Source organism: Aspergillus aculeatinus (genome assembly GCF_003184765.1).
Source record: "Aspergillus aculeatinus CBS 121060 unplaced genomic scaffold BO66scaffold_12, whole genome shotgun sequence".
Classification (NCBI taxonomy): domain Eukaryota; kingdom Fungi; phylum Ascomycota; class Eurotiomycetes; order Eurotiales; family Aspergillaceae; genus Aspergillus; species Aspergillus aculeatinus.
The window spans coordinates 483,604-502,015 of record NW_020291481.1 but is presented as its reverse complement, the minus strand read 5'-3'; the positions used below and the strand labels follow the sequence as shown (position 1 = coordinate 502,015).

The following is an 18,412-nucleotide window of genomic DNA, read 5'->3' as shown; positions in this document are numbered from 1 at the left end:
GTAAATAAGTAAGTTGTCGCAAGAGAGAGGAGAAAGCAGGAGAAAGCAGGGTCAGGGCGAGGAGCAGCAGCGGGCGGCGGGATTGGGATTGGGATTGGGATTGGGATTGGGATTGATTGGGATTGGGTCTGGTTCTGGTTCTGGTCCCGCTCCGATGCAAGACAAAGTCTCTACTAGAACACCCCACTTCAATCCCGATTGCAATTGCGTTCGTTCATGGGTGGTGGTGGTGGTGGTGTTGACAGTTAGCAGTGTCATAATGTGGCGGTCATCAATCACTTCTCATCATCTCATCATAATGCATCTTCCCATGCAATTGTCTCGAACAATTCCCCTTCCCCTCATCTCCTACCCCTCCTCCGTACAAACGCCCGTACAAATTATAATTCTTGACCCCCTAAAAAAAAGCTTCCCTAAATAGAAGCTATTATTGTTGCCAGCTCAGCCCATTTCCCCGCCGGTCCAAAACCCACAGACCTCCCCCTTTTACTAGTAGCTTGTCTAGTACTAGTAGTTGAGCTACTAAAGCTACCAGAGGCTATCTAAACAGCCGTTCCCGATAGAAGCGCATCTCTGCGATGCTTTCCAGAATGTCCTCCCGCGCCAGATGCACCTCCTTCTTCGCAGGCACGGCCGCCAATAACTCATCCGATCCCCACCGCCGCGCCATCTCCTTCAGTGCGCTCACGTCTACAATCCGATAATGTAACCACTCCAACACGGTCCGGTACGGTCCCTTGGCCAGAAACGCCTTGTCCGCATGCACGCTGTTGCCCGCCAACAACCCCGTCCGCGGCTGCGGCACATACCGTTGAATGTACTCCAGCAACGCCGCCGCTGCCGACTCCGCACTGACGGTGGAAGCCTGCACCGCGGCCGTCAACCCGGTGCGACCGTGGGTTTCGATACACCACTCGTTCATGGACGCCAGCGTCGCGGGCGACTGATGGATGACGGTTTCGAACCCCTGCGGCTCGAGGAGCTTCAGGTCGGCATCGGTGATGTAGCAGCAGATCTGGAGGATTTGATCGGTTTCTGGGTCCAGGCCGGTCATCTAGAAGTGTCCGTCAAGAAGACAGGGTGCGTCAGCGGATGAGGCTCGTGGCTTCAAGACAACGCAGGACAGGCTGCAAAGAAGGTTCCCGAACCTCGCAGTCGATCCACACCAGGGGATCGGTGGAGCGTGTCAAGGGCATTGTATGGTTTCGGGCTCGAAGAGCTTGAACATGGAAAAGAGGCTTTTGGTAGAGCTGCTTCCGAGGGTGTAGTGAAATTGAATGAAGTGTTCGTAGAAAGGCCATGGCAGACAGCACCAGCAGCAAGTGGGCCGCCGGAGCTGCCTCAAGTCATTATTTCCGGCGGCGGAAGGCGGCGAGGTCGGCCGACTTGCCGCAATCGACTTCTCCAAATGTCCCAGCATACATTCTTTGTCCGTGGCTAACTCACTGTATAGAGGGAAACATAGTCACGTCTTACTACAATGTCTGGCCTCGATTGACACGTAATGAAGCAAATAATCATTTTCTGTGCCAAATGCTTACGATCAGTGCACGCTTAGCGCAGCAGCACAGTATGCCTCCCTACCGAGTCCCGGTGGAGGCGTGGTTTGTCAACAGAATCTCCAGCATCGTGTGTGCTGTGTGACCTGTCTCTTCCGCATTTGACTCTTGTACGACTGTGCACTCTCCTGTGAAGAATCGAGCGGGATATCTGAATCATCATCAAATGAAGTATGAGCGCCAGAAGGGATTGTCTCGCCACTTCTCAAGGGTGAATTTGCAAATCGAGACTAATTGACATCTCTTGTCATTGATTGTCAATTTTATCTGTGAAGGTCCTCTTCGCAATGGTTGTTTGCACCTATCAAAAAGAGACCTTTCCCTGAAGATGCGTCCAGCCGTAAGTCAACCCATTCCTCAGGCAGCCTTCTCATTGTAGAAGCCTCCGTACTGCTCATACCACCGCCGTACAATATCGGCACTCATGCCTGGTGCAATCACCTCGTCGCCACGCTCCAACTTCGCACTCACTTCCTCCATGAACTCTTCCACCGACAGAACACTGGGGTTCTTGTCCTTTTTATTGTCATCCGGGTCATCCCGTTCGCGGTGGAGGTCCGTTGCCACCGAAGGAGGAACGATCTCCACCACTCGCACCTTCTCAAACCCGCCTTTAGAGAGCTGTGTCCGAAGATTCATGCTCCAGAAATGGAGCCATGCCTTCGATCCGCCGTAGACGGGATTGATCACCGCAAAGGGCACGAACCCGAGCACGGAAGAGACATTGACGATGAGAGCACCGTCAGGCTTGTTCTTGAAATGCTTCAGCAACCCCAGTGTGAGATGCATGGGGCCACGGATGTTGATATCGATCTCTTGATCTGCTCGCGCCAGCACGTCTTCCGGTTCCTCTTCCACAAGCTTCAGCGGCCGCTGCACACCCGCATTGTTGACCAAGCAGTCCAGATCAGGGTGCGCGGAAGTGATCTTGGCGATGAACGAGGGGAACGTGTCGACGAGACCCGTATCTAGCACGTAGTAGGCTGCAGCGCCAATCTCGCGAGCGGACTCCTTGAGCTTGGACTCGGTGCGGCCGGCGATAATGACTTTTTTGCCCTGCGAGATGAGGTAGGAGGAGAGCGCTTTTCCGATGCCTCCGCCGCCGCCGGTAACAAGCGCGCAGCGGAAGTTCAAGCTTGGTGGAGCCATTGCACGAACTTTGTTGTTGAGATCTTGTGGAGATATATTGAAATTGCAAGAAGCTATTGCTTATCGACTGGATTATAGGATATGATTCTTGGAACCATCATGATTGAGAAGCTGAAATGAACATGATTGATCTAAAGAAGAGAAGTACTCGGAGGAGTGAAACGGAAAGTATGACGTGATGACGTAGTTTCCATGAAACTCGGCATGCCGAACTTCCTCCATTGCCCTCAAGGAAGTCCCTGGCATTTCAGTGTTTCCGGGTCAGTGTGTGCGCAAAAGATTTCTGGTTTGCTCCTGTTACGATAGTTTGTATTCCGAAGTGACTCGCGCTGTCCTCACTCAGCACAGTAACCGGCAATTTGACTTGATATGCAACAGCGAGCCTGGTATACCTTGAGATGTGGCACAACTACCTCGTTGCAAATGGGCGATTCAGATACACGGAAAACCTTCGACACGGTAGGCCCTCGACACGGTGCATGCCGCATCCTTCGCGATTCAGAAGGACATTGCCGCGTCTCTGCCCATCACCTCTACACATCTTTTGACCGTGAAGGTCCCAGCTACTGCCAGTGATCCCGAGTACTTGATTCGCAAATACCACCAACACAGAGAGACGAGTTTCTGAGCTTCAAGAAAAAGCGCCCCCCCCCTTAAAAGTCGGATGTCGAGGTACTGTGTATGTACTGAGTGGTAGCCTGTTCCAGGAAGAGATAAAAGAGCATAGCTATGAAGCTCCATCCTGGATGGACATTACAATCGAGATCTCTGAGTCGCAGTCCGAGTCAGCAGATACGAGTCAAAGGACTGCCAACACTTCAGCCAACCTAGCGCTGCCTGCTTCCAGTGGAACCGCCAATAGCACCGCCTCGAGAAGAGAAATGCCGTGTATATCCAGCCTGAATATAGGTTGCTCTATGGTCTGGACTCAGATTGCTGGTTGGTATATTGCGGCCCTGGCTGCACGCCGGCTTGTTACTCGGTTACGAGCTAGGCATTGCGGACGGCTTGCCTCTACTGCCAGGGTCTGAGAAGCTGCATCTGCGACTGTTCAGAGCAGTTCGAATTGAGAGTTGAGGCGAAAATAGCCGGAGTTCTGATCGCGCCGTAGAGCCTGCAGTTTATTTATTGGGTGCAAGTGCTATCGATTGAGCTACCGAAGCCCAAGGACGCGACAACCAAGTCGCTCGGTCTGGCATAGCAGACCAACACAGTCAGAATGACAGCTGGCCGAGTAAACCTCCCACGGCCGTCACCTGAAGTATGCAGTGAAAAATATGTCCATGCTTGTCGTCTTCTGCATGAGATGGCTTGTTGTCGCGGGCTGATTAGTTGGGGCTCCAAGCTGACTTTCACCAAACACACCGTGCTTTTCCTGACATCAGTTGTTTGTGGCTATCAAGGTCTCCCTGTCATATGTACGTTTCTGCTACACAAGACTCAGCTGACCTTTTCCATGCACTTCGACGTCATCTTATTGGACTTCCTTTTGCTGCTTTGGGGTACTTCGATCGATATAAGCCCACACACCAATCCAGCGCCTAAATCTAGGTTTGCGTCTCATGTAAGGGTCAAACTGTGTTCTATACCAGAAGAGAATATATAAGGCACTCGATGTCCCATGTTTACTTCCTCACTTTCTCAGCATGTGTCAAAGGAGAAATAGCAAGCTGCTAATTCAGCTTGTAAAATACTGTACATAACTGGTGGTTATAACTAAGCATGGCGAGACAAGGCTTCTTTTCTCTGCTTCTTGCCATTCCTTTACTCGCCAACCGGGCACAGTCATCGAATCCGCAAACATGGGCTTCATTATCGAGTATCAGCGCCGCAACCTGGAACGCATTGAACGCGACTGTCGGCGGACGTCTCCACGAAGGCGCCCCGATGATGAGCCCGTGCTACCCATTCAGTCACGATCTAACCCAACCACTAGATGCAGCGCAGTGCACCGCTGAGCAAGAGCTTCTTCTCAACTCAACTCTGGCATCGAACGAGTTTCCTTGGTATCACAACGTCAGACACCACAACTACACATTCACAGCCGATCAGCCGATCATTTGTACTTTGCTAAGGTGTGGGAAATAGTCCGTCTGGTCCACCTGCCAAGCCACCGGCGCTTCATGCCCCATCTCTTCGTCTCTACCACCCAATACTACTTGCGAGCAAGGCAGTGTTTCTCCGCGATACGTGGAGGTGCGAGGAATAGAGGACGTTCAAGCCACCCTCAACTTCACCAGATCTCACGGACTCCGACTCGTCATCAAGAACACCGGTCATGATTACAAGGGTCGGAGCTCAGCGCCGGATTCTCTTGCGCTGTGGTGTGTTTCTTCTTTTCCTTTGCTGTCCCTGAGACAGGGGAATGTTGACTAGTTCTTAGGACGCATCCATACCAACCCCCCATCCAGCTCTTGAAAAACTTCACTCCAGAAGGCTGTTCGGCCCCGACGGGAGATGTGATCAAGTTCGGGGCGGGACAACAGTTCAAAGGCATCTATAACTTTGTGCATGCACGGGGATATCGGGTCGTGGGAGGAGGTTGCGATAGTGTCGGAGCCGCGGGCGGATGGATTACTGGTGGTGGGCATGGGCTGATGGCTAATGAACTTGGTAAGTGAAACCCTCGCACGTTCATCTGCAGTTCTGTTGCGCGCATGGGAGCTGACAGTGAGCCAGGTCTCGGGGTCGACAACGTCCAAGAAATCAAAGTCGTACTAGTCAACGGGACATATGCCACTGCGACTCGATGTCAGAATCCTGATCTGTTCTTCGCGCTGCGCGGTGGCGGCGGCGGGACCTTCGGCGTCGTGATGGAGATGAGCACCCTCGTCCATCCGGATCGACCAATGGAGGTCTTGAATGTTTCCTTGACCGGGTTGGATCCCTACTATTCCGCCGCAAAGGATTTCACATCCTTAATAATTGCGAATGCCGAGCGATGGGCTGCGGAGGGATGGGGTGGATTCCTGATTCCGGGTTCGGCAGACTACGCTTTGATCATAGCCACAGCTCTGCTGGACCATTCGGCCGCGATGGCGTCCGTGCAGCCGGTGCTGGACTTTGCTCGCCAGTTCAATACCTCGAGCGCAACCCTCTCCTCGGTTGCCGGGTTCCTCGACTTCATGGAACCCATCACCTCGAACCCTCTCGTACAAATGTCGGAGGTGTCCACCGCCGTCTCGTCGCGCATCATCCCACGAACGTCGTTCCAGAACACAAGGAGCCAGGCTCAGCTGGCTGAGCTTATAACCCAACTGGTGATCCTCAACGATACTCTACCAACACCCCCTGCACCTCAAGTAGCGGTTCTTCTCGTCGCGCCAGCGCTGTATTCGCAGAATCTACCAAAGGAGGATGAACCCTTCGGACCCGGGGCATCATCAGTCACGCCAGCATGGCGCAGTGGGCTTTGGCATCTCCTCCACATACGTGCCATTGACAGCAGCATGAGAGACCCAGAGCTCATACGACAAGTCTGGCAGAGTGTTTCCCACGCCATGGATCCTCTGCGGGAATTCACGCCCGATTCCGGTGCTTATCAAAACGAAGCCGACCCGTTTGAGCCGGACCCCATCGGTGCGTTCTGGGGCAAGGCAAACTATGAGCGTCTCCTTCGCATCAAAAAAGAGGTAGACCCAGAAAACATGTTCACGGTGCATCAGGGGGTGGGTTGGGACCGAGATGATGGGAGGTATCAGTGTTACCCAGATGTGTAGATACGTCCACGTGGTGAGTGTACTGGGTCGTTCGTTCCCCCGGGCCGCTCGAGCGTATACTATAAACTCAAGTACCGTACCTAGCACAGTAACATAATAGAGCAAGTAAAATACAGTCCAGTCCCTACCTCCCTTACAGTTCTGGGCTGTGCCTGCCCCAATGCTTTCTCTGAATGTGGAATTCCTTCCCACCGACGAAGAACTTATCATCGAACCCACATACATTCACTCACTCACTCCTTCACTTAGATCATACACAACATATTATTCCTCAAAATTTCGAGATATCTAGCCCACTACGAAGCCCAGCTAAAGGCCCTCCTCTCCATATACGGACTTTCCCTTCCGAATATCTATTCATACCTGCAACACCATCACCATCATGATCAGCGACAGCAGCACCAGACCTCCCACCCAACCCGTCGGATCCTCACCCTCGAGCACGAAATCGACAGCGACGAGACGGCCTGGGACACGGCAGCAGCCAAAGGCCGCGCGTTCGTGCGCATGTTCTCCATGCCCACCACCGCGGAGCTCCAAGCCTACCTGGACACCCTCTCGCCGCATCGCCGCATCCCCGCCGCCAGCCCGTGGACCGAGCCCAGCGCCCTGGAGCTCTGGAACTGGACGCCCGAGTATGCCCAGGCGATGTACGACGAGGAGGGATTTGCTCGACTGTTCGCGCGGGACCTCCATGCCCGGATCGAAGATAACGTGTTTGTGTGTATGTCCCACACGGAACCCACCGTGATCGATGGGATGACCTACCCTGTAAGGGCTCTTATTCCTTCCTTCCCTGCGCGCGCGTCTGTCTCGCCCATCTATCTATCTATCTATCTATCAGATAAAAAAACAGAGGGTTGCCTTGATCGCTGACCTGCAGGGTTCTGCGTGTGGTGGCGTTTCGCGATAGGCAACCGGAGCGTGGTTCAGCAACCTCTACAACACGGCCAGTGGCATCATCATCGCCGATAATCTGATGAGTCCGATGGGGGTCTCGTGGATGGGAGCCGGAGAGTTCCAGGAAGAAGGAGCAGGGCTCATAAGCCCCCGAATGGCCCCGCCGTGGCTCATCCATCTCAAAAAGTGGTCCGACGTCACCTTTCTGATGTGGACGCGCCTCGCCGAGCAAGCGGGCGTGCAAGTCGATTCCATCCGCTACATCTTCCACGCCGGGATCAGCAACCCACTCACCAAACAGGTGATCAGGCGGGCGCTGGCGAGGGCGGGCCAGTCGCTGGGGGGCTGGGATCGCGTGGTGACGTTCCCCGTGGAGGATGATAGCATTGGTAGTAGTGAAGAAGGGATGGCTATTCTGGGGACCCCGAATGGTAGCGCCACCGGCTGGTTCATCGCACAGCATCGGGAGCAATTGGGACGGCGGAAGGTGGTGAGTGTCTCGGTTTTCGGGGAGCTGGGCACCCCTGCTTCTGCTGAATGTTTGAGTGTGTATTTTACTTTGGATGAGCCGCAGAGGTGATTCGGTCTTTGGGGGACAGTTTTGCTGGGTCTTGTTGGTAGTTAGCATAGAATTAGAGGTGTTTCCCATGAGACATGGATAATGGATAGAGGTCTATCGGGATTGCGTTCGTCAATCTCGTATATATTGCTTTATTCCGACAGCTCAGTCATTATGGGTGATGATTCGGAATGATCATGGATTGGAAATTTCGTATACAAATGAAGCATCCGAAGCCGAGGCGAGTGGATCCTGTTGCGATCAGTCAGCCAAGCAGGGGCGGAGGACAGGACAATGGAAGGCTACTATTAATACACAATAGTAGCTACAGGTACTATACCTTGGGTTAAAATTAGGATATCTAGTTCCCCGGACCGCGCCGGCCCCCTACAACGACCCAGCCGCCTGGGGGATCGTGCCCGCCTGGGGCTACACGACCGTTCTCGAGAGTACAATCCCCGACCTCCCGGCGGGCACATCCATCTTCGGATACTGGCCGGCGTCCGGCCACGCGGTGGACCTCCAATTGACCCCCGGACGACCGCACGACGGTCACTGGACGGAAGTGTCCCCGCACCGCCGGGGTCTATTCTGGCTGGACAACCAGTACACCTCCGTGGTCGACAAAGTCCCAGCTAGAGACCCCGAGACCCTGGGGTGGGAATGCGTCGTGCGGACGATCTGGACCTGCGGGTATCTCCTCAGCGAGTACGTTTTCACCCCGGACCCCACGGCTCATCCGCCACTGCACTCGTGTCTTGGCGTGTCTCCGGGGCGGGGGGGGGGGGAGGAGGAGGGGAAGGAGGCGCAGTGGACCGCCGCCGAGGACGCGGACCTCTCTCACGCCGTCGTCATCAGCCTGGGCGTCTCGACGAAGACGGGTCGCTCGTTCGCGCACAATCTCGCCTGCCAGGCCGGCTGCGACGGGCCCCCTGGCTTTCCTTCAGGTCACCTCGGCGCCCGCCGCGACAAAGCTCGCGCCGCCGTTCCCCACCAAGACCGTGTCTTACTCGGATATCGCTGGGGCGGCGGTATGGGAGTGGCTGGCCAGCAAGCAGGCGCCGAAGATCGTCCTGGTCAATTTTGGCAGTCGAGATGGCGGGGTCGAGCAGGTGTTGGGTCTGATCCGGAATAATCCAGCCTTGAAGGCCGCCAGGCTTGTTTTCATCGGCGTGGGACTCCAGAAGAAGGTAAGGTGAACGAACCGTGGAAAATATCCCATTGACACTCCTCCATTGATCTTGGGAGGGAAAGGGCTAATCTGAAGGTAATTAAAGGTTTACTCAGTTGAAGAGCTCGTTGGCCTGGGCACTGTCGCTGCCCAACTGGGAATTATCCACGTAAACACTTCATCCATCATGGAAGCTGCTCTGGGCGTTGTAGATTCCAGGAAGTTCTATGACGAAGTGGACGAGCGCTGGAATCACTGGCTGGTTAATCGGGAATCCGCTGCCTCTGAGCTGCATCTGGTCTGGGGCAAAGGGGTTGTTGGTGGACAGGGCTTGGAGGGAGGCTGGGAGTCGCTTTGCAAGAGCCAGTTGAAGCCCGAAGAGGCCTTGGTTCACCATTTGTATGATGGAAAATAGGTTCGCTATGTCTGAAGCGTTCGAATCTGCTCCGAGAGGAGAGACCTGAAATTGATCTATTCTTTAGCTTGGTAGTTAAGAGACGATCTGGAGCAGGAATGCGAACCAATCATCGGTCCGTAGACACTATCCTCTGTGCTTGATTTGATGGCTGTACAGATTATACGTTGTGCATACATGTAACTTAGCAGATGGTTGCAAGAACTGTAGAATGAATGATTCTGGTTTCCGGAAGGCTATTTGCTTCCAGCTCGGCGTATATAGCTCTATAACATCCCGACCAACAGTCCCTCGACTTGCCTCTGTAGCCTCTTTCGCAACTTGCACCATGCTAAAAAGTTTCCGACTCTCATACTTCATGCACCTGTTCTTCTACCGCAGGCCATGCCCATCGGGGCAGAGTCCACGTCAACCACCAATTCCCCGCCGCGTCCTTACCCATCATCGGCCCGATATTCGTCGGCATGGGGCCGCTCACAGATCCATTCACGGCGATATAGGAAGGTCGTCCCACCGGGCTCGTCCGTCGCCGCTCCCCTTCTGCCGTCGACGCACCAATCGAGGTTACTGCCGCCGAGAAGTCGATCTCAAAGAGCCGGCCCTTGTGCCAATTCGACCACGCCATGAGAAGCGTGTTGTAGTCGCCGAAGAGCGTTGCATCAACCCCATTCGCTTCTGTGGCCGCTCGGATCAGCGCCGCCAGGGCTTCTACCTGCGGCTTGGTGCGCTGCTGAACGAGTGAGTGGCGGATCTGCGCGGCCAGCTGGCTGATCGGCATGGCGAGGATTTCACGGACCCGGAGGAAGGTGTAAGCCTGAAAGGTGGCGTTGCCAATGACGGCGACTTTTTTCGAGGGTTCAGCCAGCTCTGGAGGCAGGACAAGAGAGCGGAAGTCGAAGATGTTCATCAACGCGAGCAAGCGGTCTGGGGCCGGGCTCAGCGCTTTGATTGCCACTTTGGTCCACCACGCTAGGAGCACATCACTTTCGCTAAGGAACGGAGCTTGGGAACTAGCGGCATCTCCGATGGTGGTCTTGAGTCCCTCGATCGCCTGACTTCGCATTCCGTCGACAAAGGCTCCGGGGATGCAGAGAATACGCTGCTCTTCCGGACCCTGCCAGAAATACTCCCAGAGAAAACACATGGTACCGATAATCAAATGAATTCCTTTGAGTAAGAGGCCTTGATGTAAGAAGGGCTCCGCAGAGGTCGTGCTGCTCAAAGCTTGCATTGGAGTCGTGTCCAATCCGAGGAAAGCCGGCACATGGTCCTCTTGACCACGGAGTACAGCTGTCCAGGCTGCAAAGAAGCTGGACATACCCATTCCATCCATGAGGGTGTGCAGGAAGGTAATCGTCAAAATGGTCGTGTCGGTGAATGAGGCAACATGGATTGTGAGCTGGGGTCGGTCCGTGTAGATGAAATCATCTAGGCATTGTGGCGCTTGCGCATCGCGATAGAGGGGGATGACCTCACCGGCTAAGCCCAGTACACGCGGTGTATCCGTTGCCGTGGGGATTCTTGACACTAGAGGATGCTCAGCAGCTTTCATCGGGTAATTTTCAGAGGTGAGGATGAAGCCTGGTCGCCGGGGGGTGTATTCTCGCGGGATATGATATTCAAGCTGCCCGGCATTCTGGGAGTCGTTCAGCTCAGATGATTTTTTCTTCAGAGGAAACGTACGGTACATACATTTCGTCGTAATCGTGCACCTAGCTTGTGCCAATCTCCGCGCTGCAGTAGTCGCGTCAAGGATTGATCAAGTGTCTTGATATCGAGCACGTCATCAAAGCGGTAAGAGACATTTAGACAGATACTTTGTTGATATGGCCGGCCATCCCAGAAGCAGAGTGGGACGATGGTGTCGGTCGGTACTGTTACAGGCTGAGGGGGCTTTGCCTTGCGAAAAAGATTGAGAATCCCCATTGTTGCGATTGAGGATTGGAGGGGTGAAAGGAGAGAGATCGAGCAGAAGTGTGCAACGTTCACTTTCAAACCCAGAAGGTTTAGTGATTAATCGGATTAGTGCTTACAGATTCGTACAGCCCGTGGCTGAGTGGAGCCGGCCCGGTTCCCCACAAGGCAAGGCTGGCTGCTGGACTCGCTACACTTTTGACAGTCGGTCGGCTCGGGCCTTGAAATTTCCATTCCATACATTGTAACGCTACGTCATGAATGTTAGCAGAGATGATCTGTATCGGGGAGCGATCAGGAAGACTGTGCATGGTTGTGATGGTTTTGTACCAAGCCTGGTGTTATATTGTTTCTCCGCCCTGTGGTACAGTACGTTGAAGTTCTCTGAGTTATCAGCTGTAAGCAGAAGGCGAGCAGTAGGGTATGAGACTGCACTTTCGAGGTCTGCTAAGTGCTCTAAGACCAGGACTGATGTCAGTTATAGTAGAAGGGAGGTGAGCACTGGACTGGGTTACCTGCGCACTCGCAGAGACATCGTGACACGAAGTGGGCGACGCCTCAAGACATTCAAGATGAAGTCTGAAGGAGATTGCTGTACTTCCAAGGTAGAGTTGTACATGAGCTCGCAAATATGAGTATTGAGAGTCAGAATGAGCGCCGAGTGATACATGAGGGAGGAAGTAATGGGTCAGAAGAACAGTCCATCTCAAAATGTGCGTGCTGACATCAAAGATTTATGATCCTCTTGGAGTGAATCGTAGTGTTTGTGTATGTACGTCTCAACCAGGGTATGCTCTTGCAAAATCTGCGAATTGCTGTGCCTCGCTGCGACTTGTCATCTCAAACGAGAGTTCCTGAGCCTTGACAAGGTAGGTAATCATGAGAGGCTCACAGTGGCTTCAAGCTGCGCCCCGAAGTCAGGACCCTGAAGCTTGCAGTGGTAGATCGTTGTGTTTCTCGCCTCATTCTGACAGTGAGAGGAAGATGTGTCTCCGGCTACCAGCTAGTGCTACAAGCACCCCTCGCACCTTCCCTGCATGCATGTTGTTCAGTCTAGGCCCGACTAACTTACCCCTTGATCTAACCATATCTCGGTATCAAGATAGATCTGCTCGAACAAGACAGCTTCAGTAACATCTGCGATTTATTCCCAACGTGCACACGCTAACACAATATTCATATCGGACAAACAGATATGTCTTCCTTTTCTTGAGATAAACAAACGATATACTGGCCTTGTCTTACCTTTTTTTCCAAGACAAAATGCACCATGCTAGAACCCGATCGAGCTAATCGTACCTTCCCGAAGCTCTCTTGATACTTAGCAAGAGGCACCTTGAAGCCGTCTTCCTGACTAACTCAGCAGCCCCATGTTATTCCGCAGTGCATAGATCGTAGAGCCAGCCCTCCCCGCCGTCAGCGAGTGCGTATCATGACGCCGCGATGACATCCTACAGCCTCAGAAGCTAGCAAAAACAAAAAAAGATTGCCGCGACTGGGACTCGAACCCAGAATCTGCACTCCACACCGCTAGCATAAGGCTAGTACGGGGGCTCTGCAATGTTAATACCACTACACCACCGCGGCTGTTGTTGTACAGTAGCACTAGCAACTAAATCATAACCCAGCGGCCGTAAGATGTTTTGGGCTGCTTCTCGCTGGTATATGAGCATTCTGGCAATCAAAAGAGCGCAATATGAAGCTTGATGCTGTAGCTATCTAACGAGATGCATATGAGAAGATCTTACACGTGGTTATTGTGCAGGGAAGGCTTTATAACTCCTAGTATAGAGTGGAGTACGGGATGCAGGAGGATCTCCACCATAGCTGCCGGGGGACCCGGGGCCCCACATAGTGGGGACTAAGCGAGTTTTGGGCAGTCACTTCGAACATCGTTTCTCCGTGCTGTGAGAAACTCGAGAAAGCGTCTATATCGTTGTTTATAGCGAGAGTGGCTTGATGGATGAAAAACAGCCAGCGCGAAGCCTCAAGGGCCATGGATTCGGTTGTTTTTGCTCTGCATATATTTCTTAGATAGGATGATGAGTCATGGTCACATGGGCTTGTAGCTCAGTGGTAGAGCGCTCGCTTCGCATGCGAGAGGTCAGGGGTTCGATTCCCCCCAAGTCCATTCTTTTTGGGGCTATACTTTTTTTCATCTAGAAACGATGGGGTCAACCGAACCCCAAATTTTGGGACGAAAAGCGCCGCCGCCGTTTCTCGTGTAAAGTAAGAGATGCGATGCCATTTCATGTCATGTCTCGTTCGCAGATGCTATTATAGTATTCAATCTAAGACAGAAGTGAAATTTGGTTGTATTCATTCTAGCCTACCTCCCACCCGCACTTGTCACTCATACACGGCCCTATTATACATAGCCCTACGCGTGCTTTAGCCGAGAGCGGTGCTTGAGGTTAGGTGTGTCCTAATGTACTTGCTACAAGGTGACAGGATAGAATCAGGAAGGGTTGTGGCACTCGTGCCCATTTGCAATACGAACATTCTCCCGGTAGGTAGTAACTACACCTCACATGGCATGCTTTACCAACCATCTCTTCAAGCAACAAGGCCTGTCTCTTTTAGGCACTGTCCGCTTGGCACCTGGCAAATCCAACTTGAACCTACCTAGTAAGTACCACTACTAGCCTTTTTGAGTTACCAACTATTCTTAATTCGTCACATGACCACAAGTTACCTTACTGGGTAGCCTAATAGCTTGGCCTGTTGATCTCCCACCTGTCCCTGAATACATGCAGATAACGCGGGGCTCCGCTTGACAACCCACCATGTCAACCGCCCAGACCAAAGCCCTCACGACCGTCGAGATCCTCGAGACCATTCTTCTCCATGTGGATATCCAGTCCCTCCTGACATCCGCTCAGCGCGTCTGTCATGCATGGCACGACCTCATCTCCACGCCTTCCCTGCAAAAGCACCTCTTTTTGACCCCAGACTGGGAGCGACCGCAACCACAGCGCAACCCGCTTTTAGTCCATGTTTTTCCGGGCTGGTTCATCATTGAACATGGTGTCGATCCTGACTACCGGAAGAAGGTCGGGCGCGACGGCCTCAACCCCCGCTGGGATCTGACGCAACCCGACCAGAAGGCGTCCTTCATCCGGAAAGACGCCAGCTGGCGGCGCATGCTCGTGCAACAGCCTCCAATCCGGGGGTTGATTTCTTTCACGAGAAGGAGTGCCCTAGGTGGGGATTCGATCGAGGGCTTGCCTTATATCGAGCATGATGATGAGGACGAGGACGAGGAGGATGCTGATGCTGATGCTGAGGATGGTGAGGATGCTGATGACGATGAAGATGCTCCTGCTCCTGCTGCTCCTGCTGATGACGATGATCTTGATGACGATATTGATGGCGATGAAGATCTTTCCCCCTTCACAGTTGGACCACCGACGGAGCCTCTCCGAATGGGGAAGCTGGTGGAGGAGGCCCCCAGCACCTCTTTACATGCTGATGTTCTGTGGGATACCAAGGACTATCGACTTCACCGTGATATGCTTCTTCGCAGCAGGAAGCGAGACATTCGGGTGCTGCGCAGTGCGCTCAGGAGGAGCGGAATGATCGTGCTTTTGACTGAGATCGTGCAATGTGCCATGGGGAAGCCGCCTCCGCAGATCGCATGGAGGGAAAGCCAGAGGCGCTGGTGGGCCGGGGTCGAAGAGCCCACGAGACGCGCTCGGGGTCATCTAGCCAAGAGGCAACGTTGCTGTTGAAGGTGATTTCATTATCAGACGTCGCCAATTTCTGGAATAAACTCGATAGACTGCCAAGAGGCTCATCTCATGTGCACTGCCGGAACGGCAGGGACAAAGTGTGTTAGGAGGCCATGCTGCCTGGACCCTGTGGAGGGATCATAAGACAACTCCACCGTAGCCTTTGCAGATGGTCCACCGTGCGGTGACCGAGTCGCAGCAAACAGTGGCTAATGTACGGTGTGAGGCTGGTGCACATGGAAGACTGGCATGGTTTCAACAAGATTAGATTTGTTGCTACTATTCGGTTATAATGAGGGCTGAGTTAGGGTGTCTATTATTTAGAAGTTTTCTCAGATTTCGCCATAGTCCGAACCCTACGAGCCCTGCTTATTGACAGGGAACCCAGTCATTCCAAATCTCCGCCTCCAGCAAAAAGGAGGTTTTCGGCGTGCAACTTGCGTAACTCATTCCGTCTATAACAATTACCTCCACTCAGCACGTACCTCATGCTCCATTCTAGCAATAGTTCCGCCCATCCCCAGCCCATTCGCCATGAAGATACCTCAACTAGCAAATAGTGTACCACACATCTTGAAAATGCGAAAGCAGCCGTCAACGGTCATGTTCTATCATGACCAACTGTATTCCTGTCCAACCCCTTCGATGCGGGATAAGCGAGGGCTACCCAAAAGAATGATAAGGATGATAAGCCATCCCTCAAATAAGTATGGGAAAATAAAGATTTCAAACATCTTCCTCCGTCTGATCGGTGTGATGTCGACCATCTAAGCACGTAAATATGAGAATGGACTCTGGAAGGTCGCGAGCTTATAGCTCTTCTTCCTCAGTAGCCATGGAATCATGCGGTGGATGGTTTACACCCGTACTAGCCGCTGTAGTCCCAGTGGGGTTTGGAGAATTATCGTTGGTGATCTCGTGCGACAAACCTGACTCCATTCGTCGACGCATCACATCTTCATCCGCTTGTGATACGCTAGCTCGCTGTTTTTTTAGAGGGCTGCCGATGAATTGACCATCAAGCGCGTTAGCCGCTGGTTTGGGAGCTTCAGCAGCGGCAGTTGACGGAGGTACAATCGGAGGTGTCGTGGAAAGATTAGAAGACGGAGCTGACTCTCCGGGCGCTCGAGGACTTCCAGTGTCCGTCGGAGGAGTATTAGTGGCAAGCGACGCCGACGAGTGCTGCCGTTTAAGCTAGAATGACTGTTAGTTAGGCGAACAGAGACGAAGCACGAAGCAGGATTGACTCACCTTGATTTTACGAATGCTCTCCGCCAACTCGCCCTGCTGCCTGAGATCTTCCGGAGACAGATGGACATCATCGTCCTTGCCCTCTTCGGCGTCTGCTTTACCAAGGATGGAATTCTCGTCATCATCATCACTATCCATGTCATCATCGCCAACAGTCTTGCTACCCTTCTTTCCTCTCTTATGGTTTTCTGTGCTCTCTCGGAATTTCAGGAAGCCCACGGTGCCGCCAGGCTTGAGCGGGCCAAGATTGGAAAAATCTGGTTGTATCGACCGACGTTTTACAGACCCAGGAGTTTCCTGTGCCTTGGCATCCTTGAGGATCCCCATCTTCTGAAGTTGCCCTAGTTCAAAGTCAGTTTCGACGGCTACTTGGCAAACCGGGTGATGACTTACGCTCTCCGCGGTACATGAACGTGAAGGTGGCGTAGGGTTTATCAGACGCATCAATGCTCGTCACAGTTTGCGTACTAATTGTCTTGGGGTCGAGTGTTTTCGGCTTAGCAAAGCTCGTGGTGTGGTCAACGTTGGCGTCCGATGCGCCGTTGTTGTTGTCATTGCCGCCTGAGACATCGTCGTCGTCATCGTGCGCATCGAATTGAGGCGAGTACTCTCCTCGTTTGACCTCACCAGAAGCCAGAACACGAAACAGTGCCACCTTGATCTGCCCTGCAGACTCAGGGATCGGATCATCATCGGAATCAGAGAATGACATATCGTCATCAGAGACATCTTCCAGGGGGGATTTCGAATTATCTCCGTAGCGCATTATGTCTCTCTCCTTCCGTGACTTTGCATCCGTGTCCATACCGCCGCTTTCTTCACGTTTCAGGCGACGCTTTTCCATCTTCTGTCGTCGTCGCTCAATCTTGGCTGCCGCATCTTTGCCTTCCAGGTCTAGACCATTCAACCATCTCTCCAGTCCGACCTCACGGAACAGGAACTCCCGTTCGGCCAGACCGCCGCCCTCGGATTCCGGGACACTAACCCATCGAGAGTTGACCCAAGTCTCCTCGCCTCTCCGCAGGAGCGTAGCCACCTCCTCCTTCTGTCGGCCGTCGAAGTAGATGTATGCAGCGACCGTCTCGTTTGGCGAATTGGTCAACGGCTTGTAGGGAATCACCATACTAGAATATTGCCCCCGCTCTTCGGTCGGGCCGGGAAGTCCTCCAACAACTTTAGGCCTGGGTGCGGGGTTGTCGGGTGTCGGTTTCGGAGCAGAATAAGGGACATCTTGACCGGGGTTCAGGAGTGTGATGGAGATGGCGAAAGTCGACTGTTCTGGTCGGCCCGATCCGGATTCAGGTAGCTTTGGAGGGGGTACCGGAATGTAGCAAGCTATGCGAGAGGCTCGAGATTGACGTTGGATCGAGTATTCGGAGATCGGGCCATCCGGAGTGTGTATACTCACGGCGAGACCCTTGAAGCAGGGCATGGCGGGACAAAAAAGATAGCAGTAAGCACAGGAATTGAGAGAGAGTCGTCGAAGAATAAGGTCAAACCGGGTTGGATGAAAGAGAAAAGGAGGGGGTGGGAGAAGGGAAAGTGGTGAGGGGTGAGGGCGCGCGTGTGATTGTGCGAAGATGAGCTGGTCGTGTGTTGTGGAGGCGGTCAGGATCGAAGTAGTGAGTTCGGTGTGTGTGCCTGCTACCGCCAGCCCCCGGCGGGGATATAGAATGACCGAAACAGATAGATCGCGGAGATGGACGGCTGCCCCGAGGTTGTCGCTCGAGTCTAGCGCAAGCTCGAGGTGAGGGAGAGGCCGATCGCGTTCGAATTTCGTAGAGATTTATCGCTATGCGAAACGCAGGCATATAGTATTAGCCGTGCAGTATGATGACAGAGACGGAGGGAGAGGGAGGGTGGAGGGGAGGGGAGGGGAAGGTTGACGGGTGTTGACGCCGATCAAGAATAAGTGGGTGGGCTGGGGAGTGGGAGGATCCATCCAAACATACCAAATCTGGTTGATTCCTGGGGAAAGACTCCGGTTCAGTGTTGGCGAACTCGAATAAAGAGAGATATCCAGCAAGAAAACTTGGCCTTATTG

At 53.3% G+C, this 18,412-nt stretch overlaps 7 protein-coding genes and 2 non-coding genes across 9 annotated transcripts; 4 read left to right on the top strand and 5 right to left on the bottom strand.

Moving 5' to 3' along the window:
* The first annotated feature begins 94 nt into the window (after positions 1 to 94).
* BO66DRAFT_35084 (uncharacterized protein) lies at positions 95 to 479 on the top strand. Its single transcript, XM_025644731.1, has one exon. The coding sequence runs from the start codon at positions 155 to 157 to the stop codon at positions 419 to 421; it is 267 nt and encodes an 88-aa protein (XP_025506235.1). The 5' UTR covers positions 95 to 154; the 3' UTR covers positions 422 to 479.
* BO66DRAFT_390111 (oligoribonuclease) lies at positions 431 to 1,314 on the bottom strand. The gene is made up of 2 exons (XM_025646935.1): positions 1,149 to 1,314; positions 431 to 1,054 (listed from the first exon to the last, which is right to left on the bottom strand). The coding sequence occupies exons 1-2, from the start codon at positions 1,299 to 1,301 to the stop codon at positions 539 to 541; spliced, it is 669 nt and encodes a 222-aa protein (XP_025506234.1). The 5' UTR covers positions 1,302 to 1,314; the 3' UTR covers positions 431 to 538.
* Positions 1,315 to 1,811: 497 nt separating this feature from the next.
* Positions 1,812 to 2,792, bottom strand: BO66DRAFT_369749 (NAD(P)-binding protein). The gene has a single exon (XM_025645388.1). It carries the CDS (start codon positions 2,706 to 2,708, stop codon positions 1,917 to 1,919), a length of 792 nt encoding a protein of 263 aa, XP_025506233.1. The 5' UTR covers positions 2,709 to 2,792; the 3' UTR covers positions 1,812 to 1,916.
* Positions 2,793 to 4,430: 1,638 nt separating this feature from the next.
* Positions 4,431 to 6,427, top strand: BO66DRAFT_418945 (FAD-binding domain-containing protein; the record flags this gene model as incomplete). The annotated part of the gene is made up of 4 exons (XM_025649775.1): positions 4,431 to 4,724; positions 4,797 to 5,032; positions 5,092 to 5,321; positions 5,388 to 6,427. 4 exons carry the CDS (start codon positions 4,431 to 4,433, stop codon positions 6,425 to 6,427), a joined length of 1,800 nt encoding a protein of 599 aa, XP_025506232.1.
* A 3,182-nt stretch (positions 6,428 to 9,609) lies between these two features.
* On the bottom strand, positions 9,610 to 11,449 carry BO66DRAFT_369742 (uncharacterized protein). The gene is made up of 2 exons (XM_025645387.1): positions 11,165 to 11,449; positions 9,610 to 11,108 (listed from the first exon to the last, which is right to left on the bottom strand). The coding sequence occupies exons 1-2, from the start codon at positions 11,396 to 11,398 to the stop codon at positions 9,822 to 9,824; spliced, it is 1,521 nt and encodes a 506-aa protein (XP_025506231.1). The 5' UTR covers positions 11,399 to 11,449; the 3' UTR covers positions 9,610 to 9,821.
* A 1,424-nt stretch (positions 11,450 to 12,873) lies between these two features.
* On the bottom strand, positions 12,874 to 12,973 carry BO66DRAFT_t94. Its single transcript has one exon. It is a non-coding gene; the product is annotated as a tRNA-Thr (tRNA).
* Positions 12,974 to 13,445: 472 nt separating this feature from the next.
* On the top strand, positions 13,446 to 13,517 carry BO66DRAFT_t96. The gene has a single exon. It is a non-coding gene; the product is annotated as a tRNA-Ala (tRNA).
* A 613-nt stretch (positions 13,518 to 14,130) lies between these two features.
* BO66DRAFT_390108 (F-box protein) lies at positions 14,131 to 15,500 on the top strand. The gene has a single exon (XM_025646934.1). It carries the CDS (start codon positions 14,173 to 14,175, stop codon positions 15,115 to 15,117), a length of 945 nt encoding a protein of 314 aa, XP_025506230.1. The 5' UTR covers positions 14,131 to 14,172; the 3' UTR covers positions 15,118 to 15,500.
* Positions 15,501 to 15,907: 407 nt separating this feature from the next.
* BO66DRAFT_35037 (uncharacterized protein) lies at positions 15,908 to 18,077 on the bottom strand. Its single transcript, XM_025644716.1, has 3 exons — positions 16,762 to 18,077; positions 16,369 to 16,709; positions 15,908 to 16,311 (listed from the first exon to the last, which is right to left on the bottom strand). Exons 1-3 carry the CDS (start codon positions 17,798 to 17,800, stop codon positions 15,928 to 15,930), a joined length of 1,764 nt encoding a protein of 587 aa, XP_025506229.1. The 5' UTR covers positions 17,801 to 18,077; the 3' UTR covers positions 15,908 to 15,927.
* Between the last annotated feature and the right edge of the window lie 335 nt (positions 18,078 to 18,412).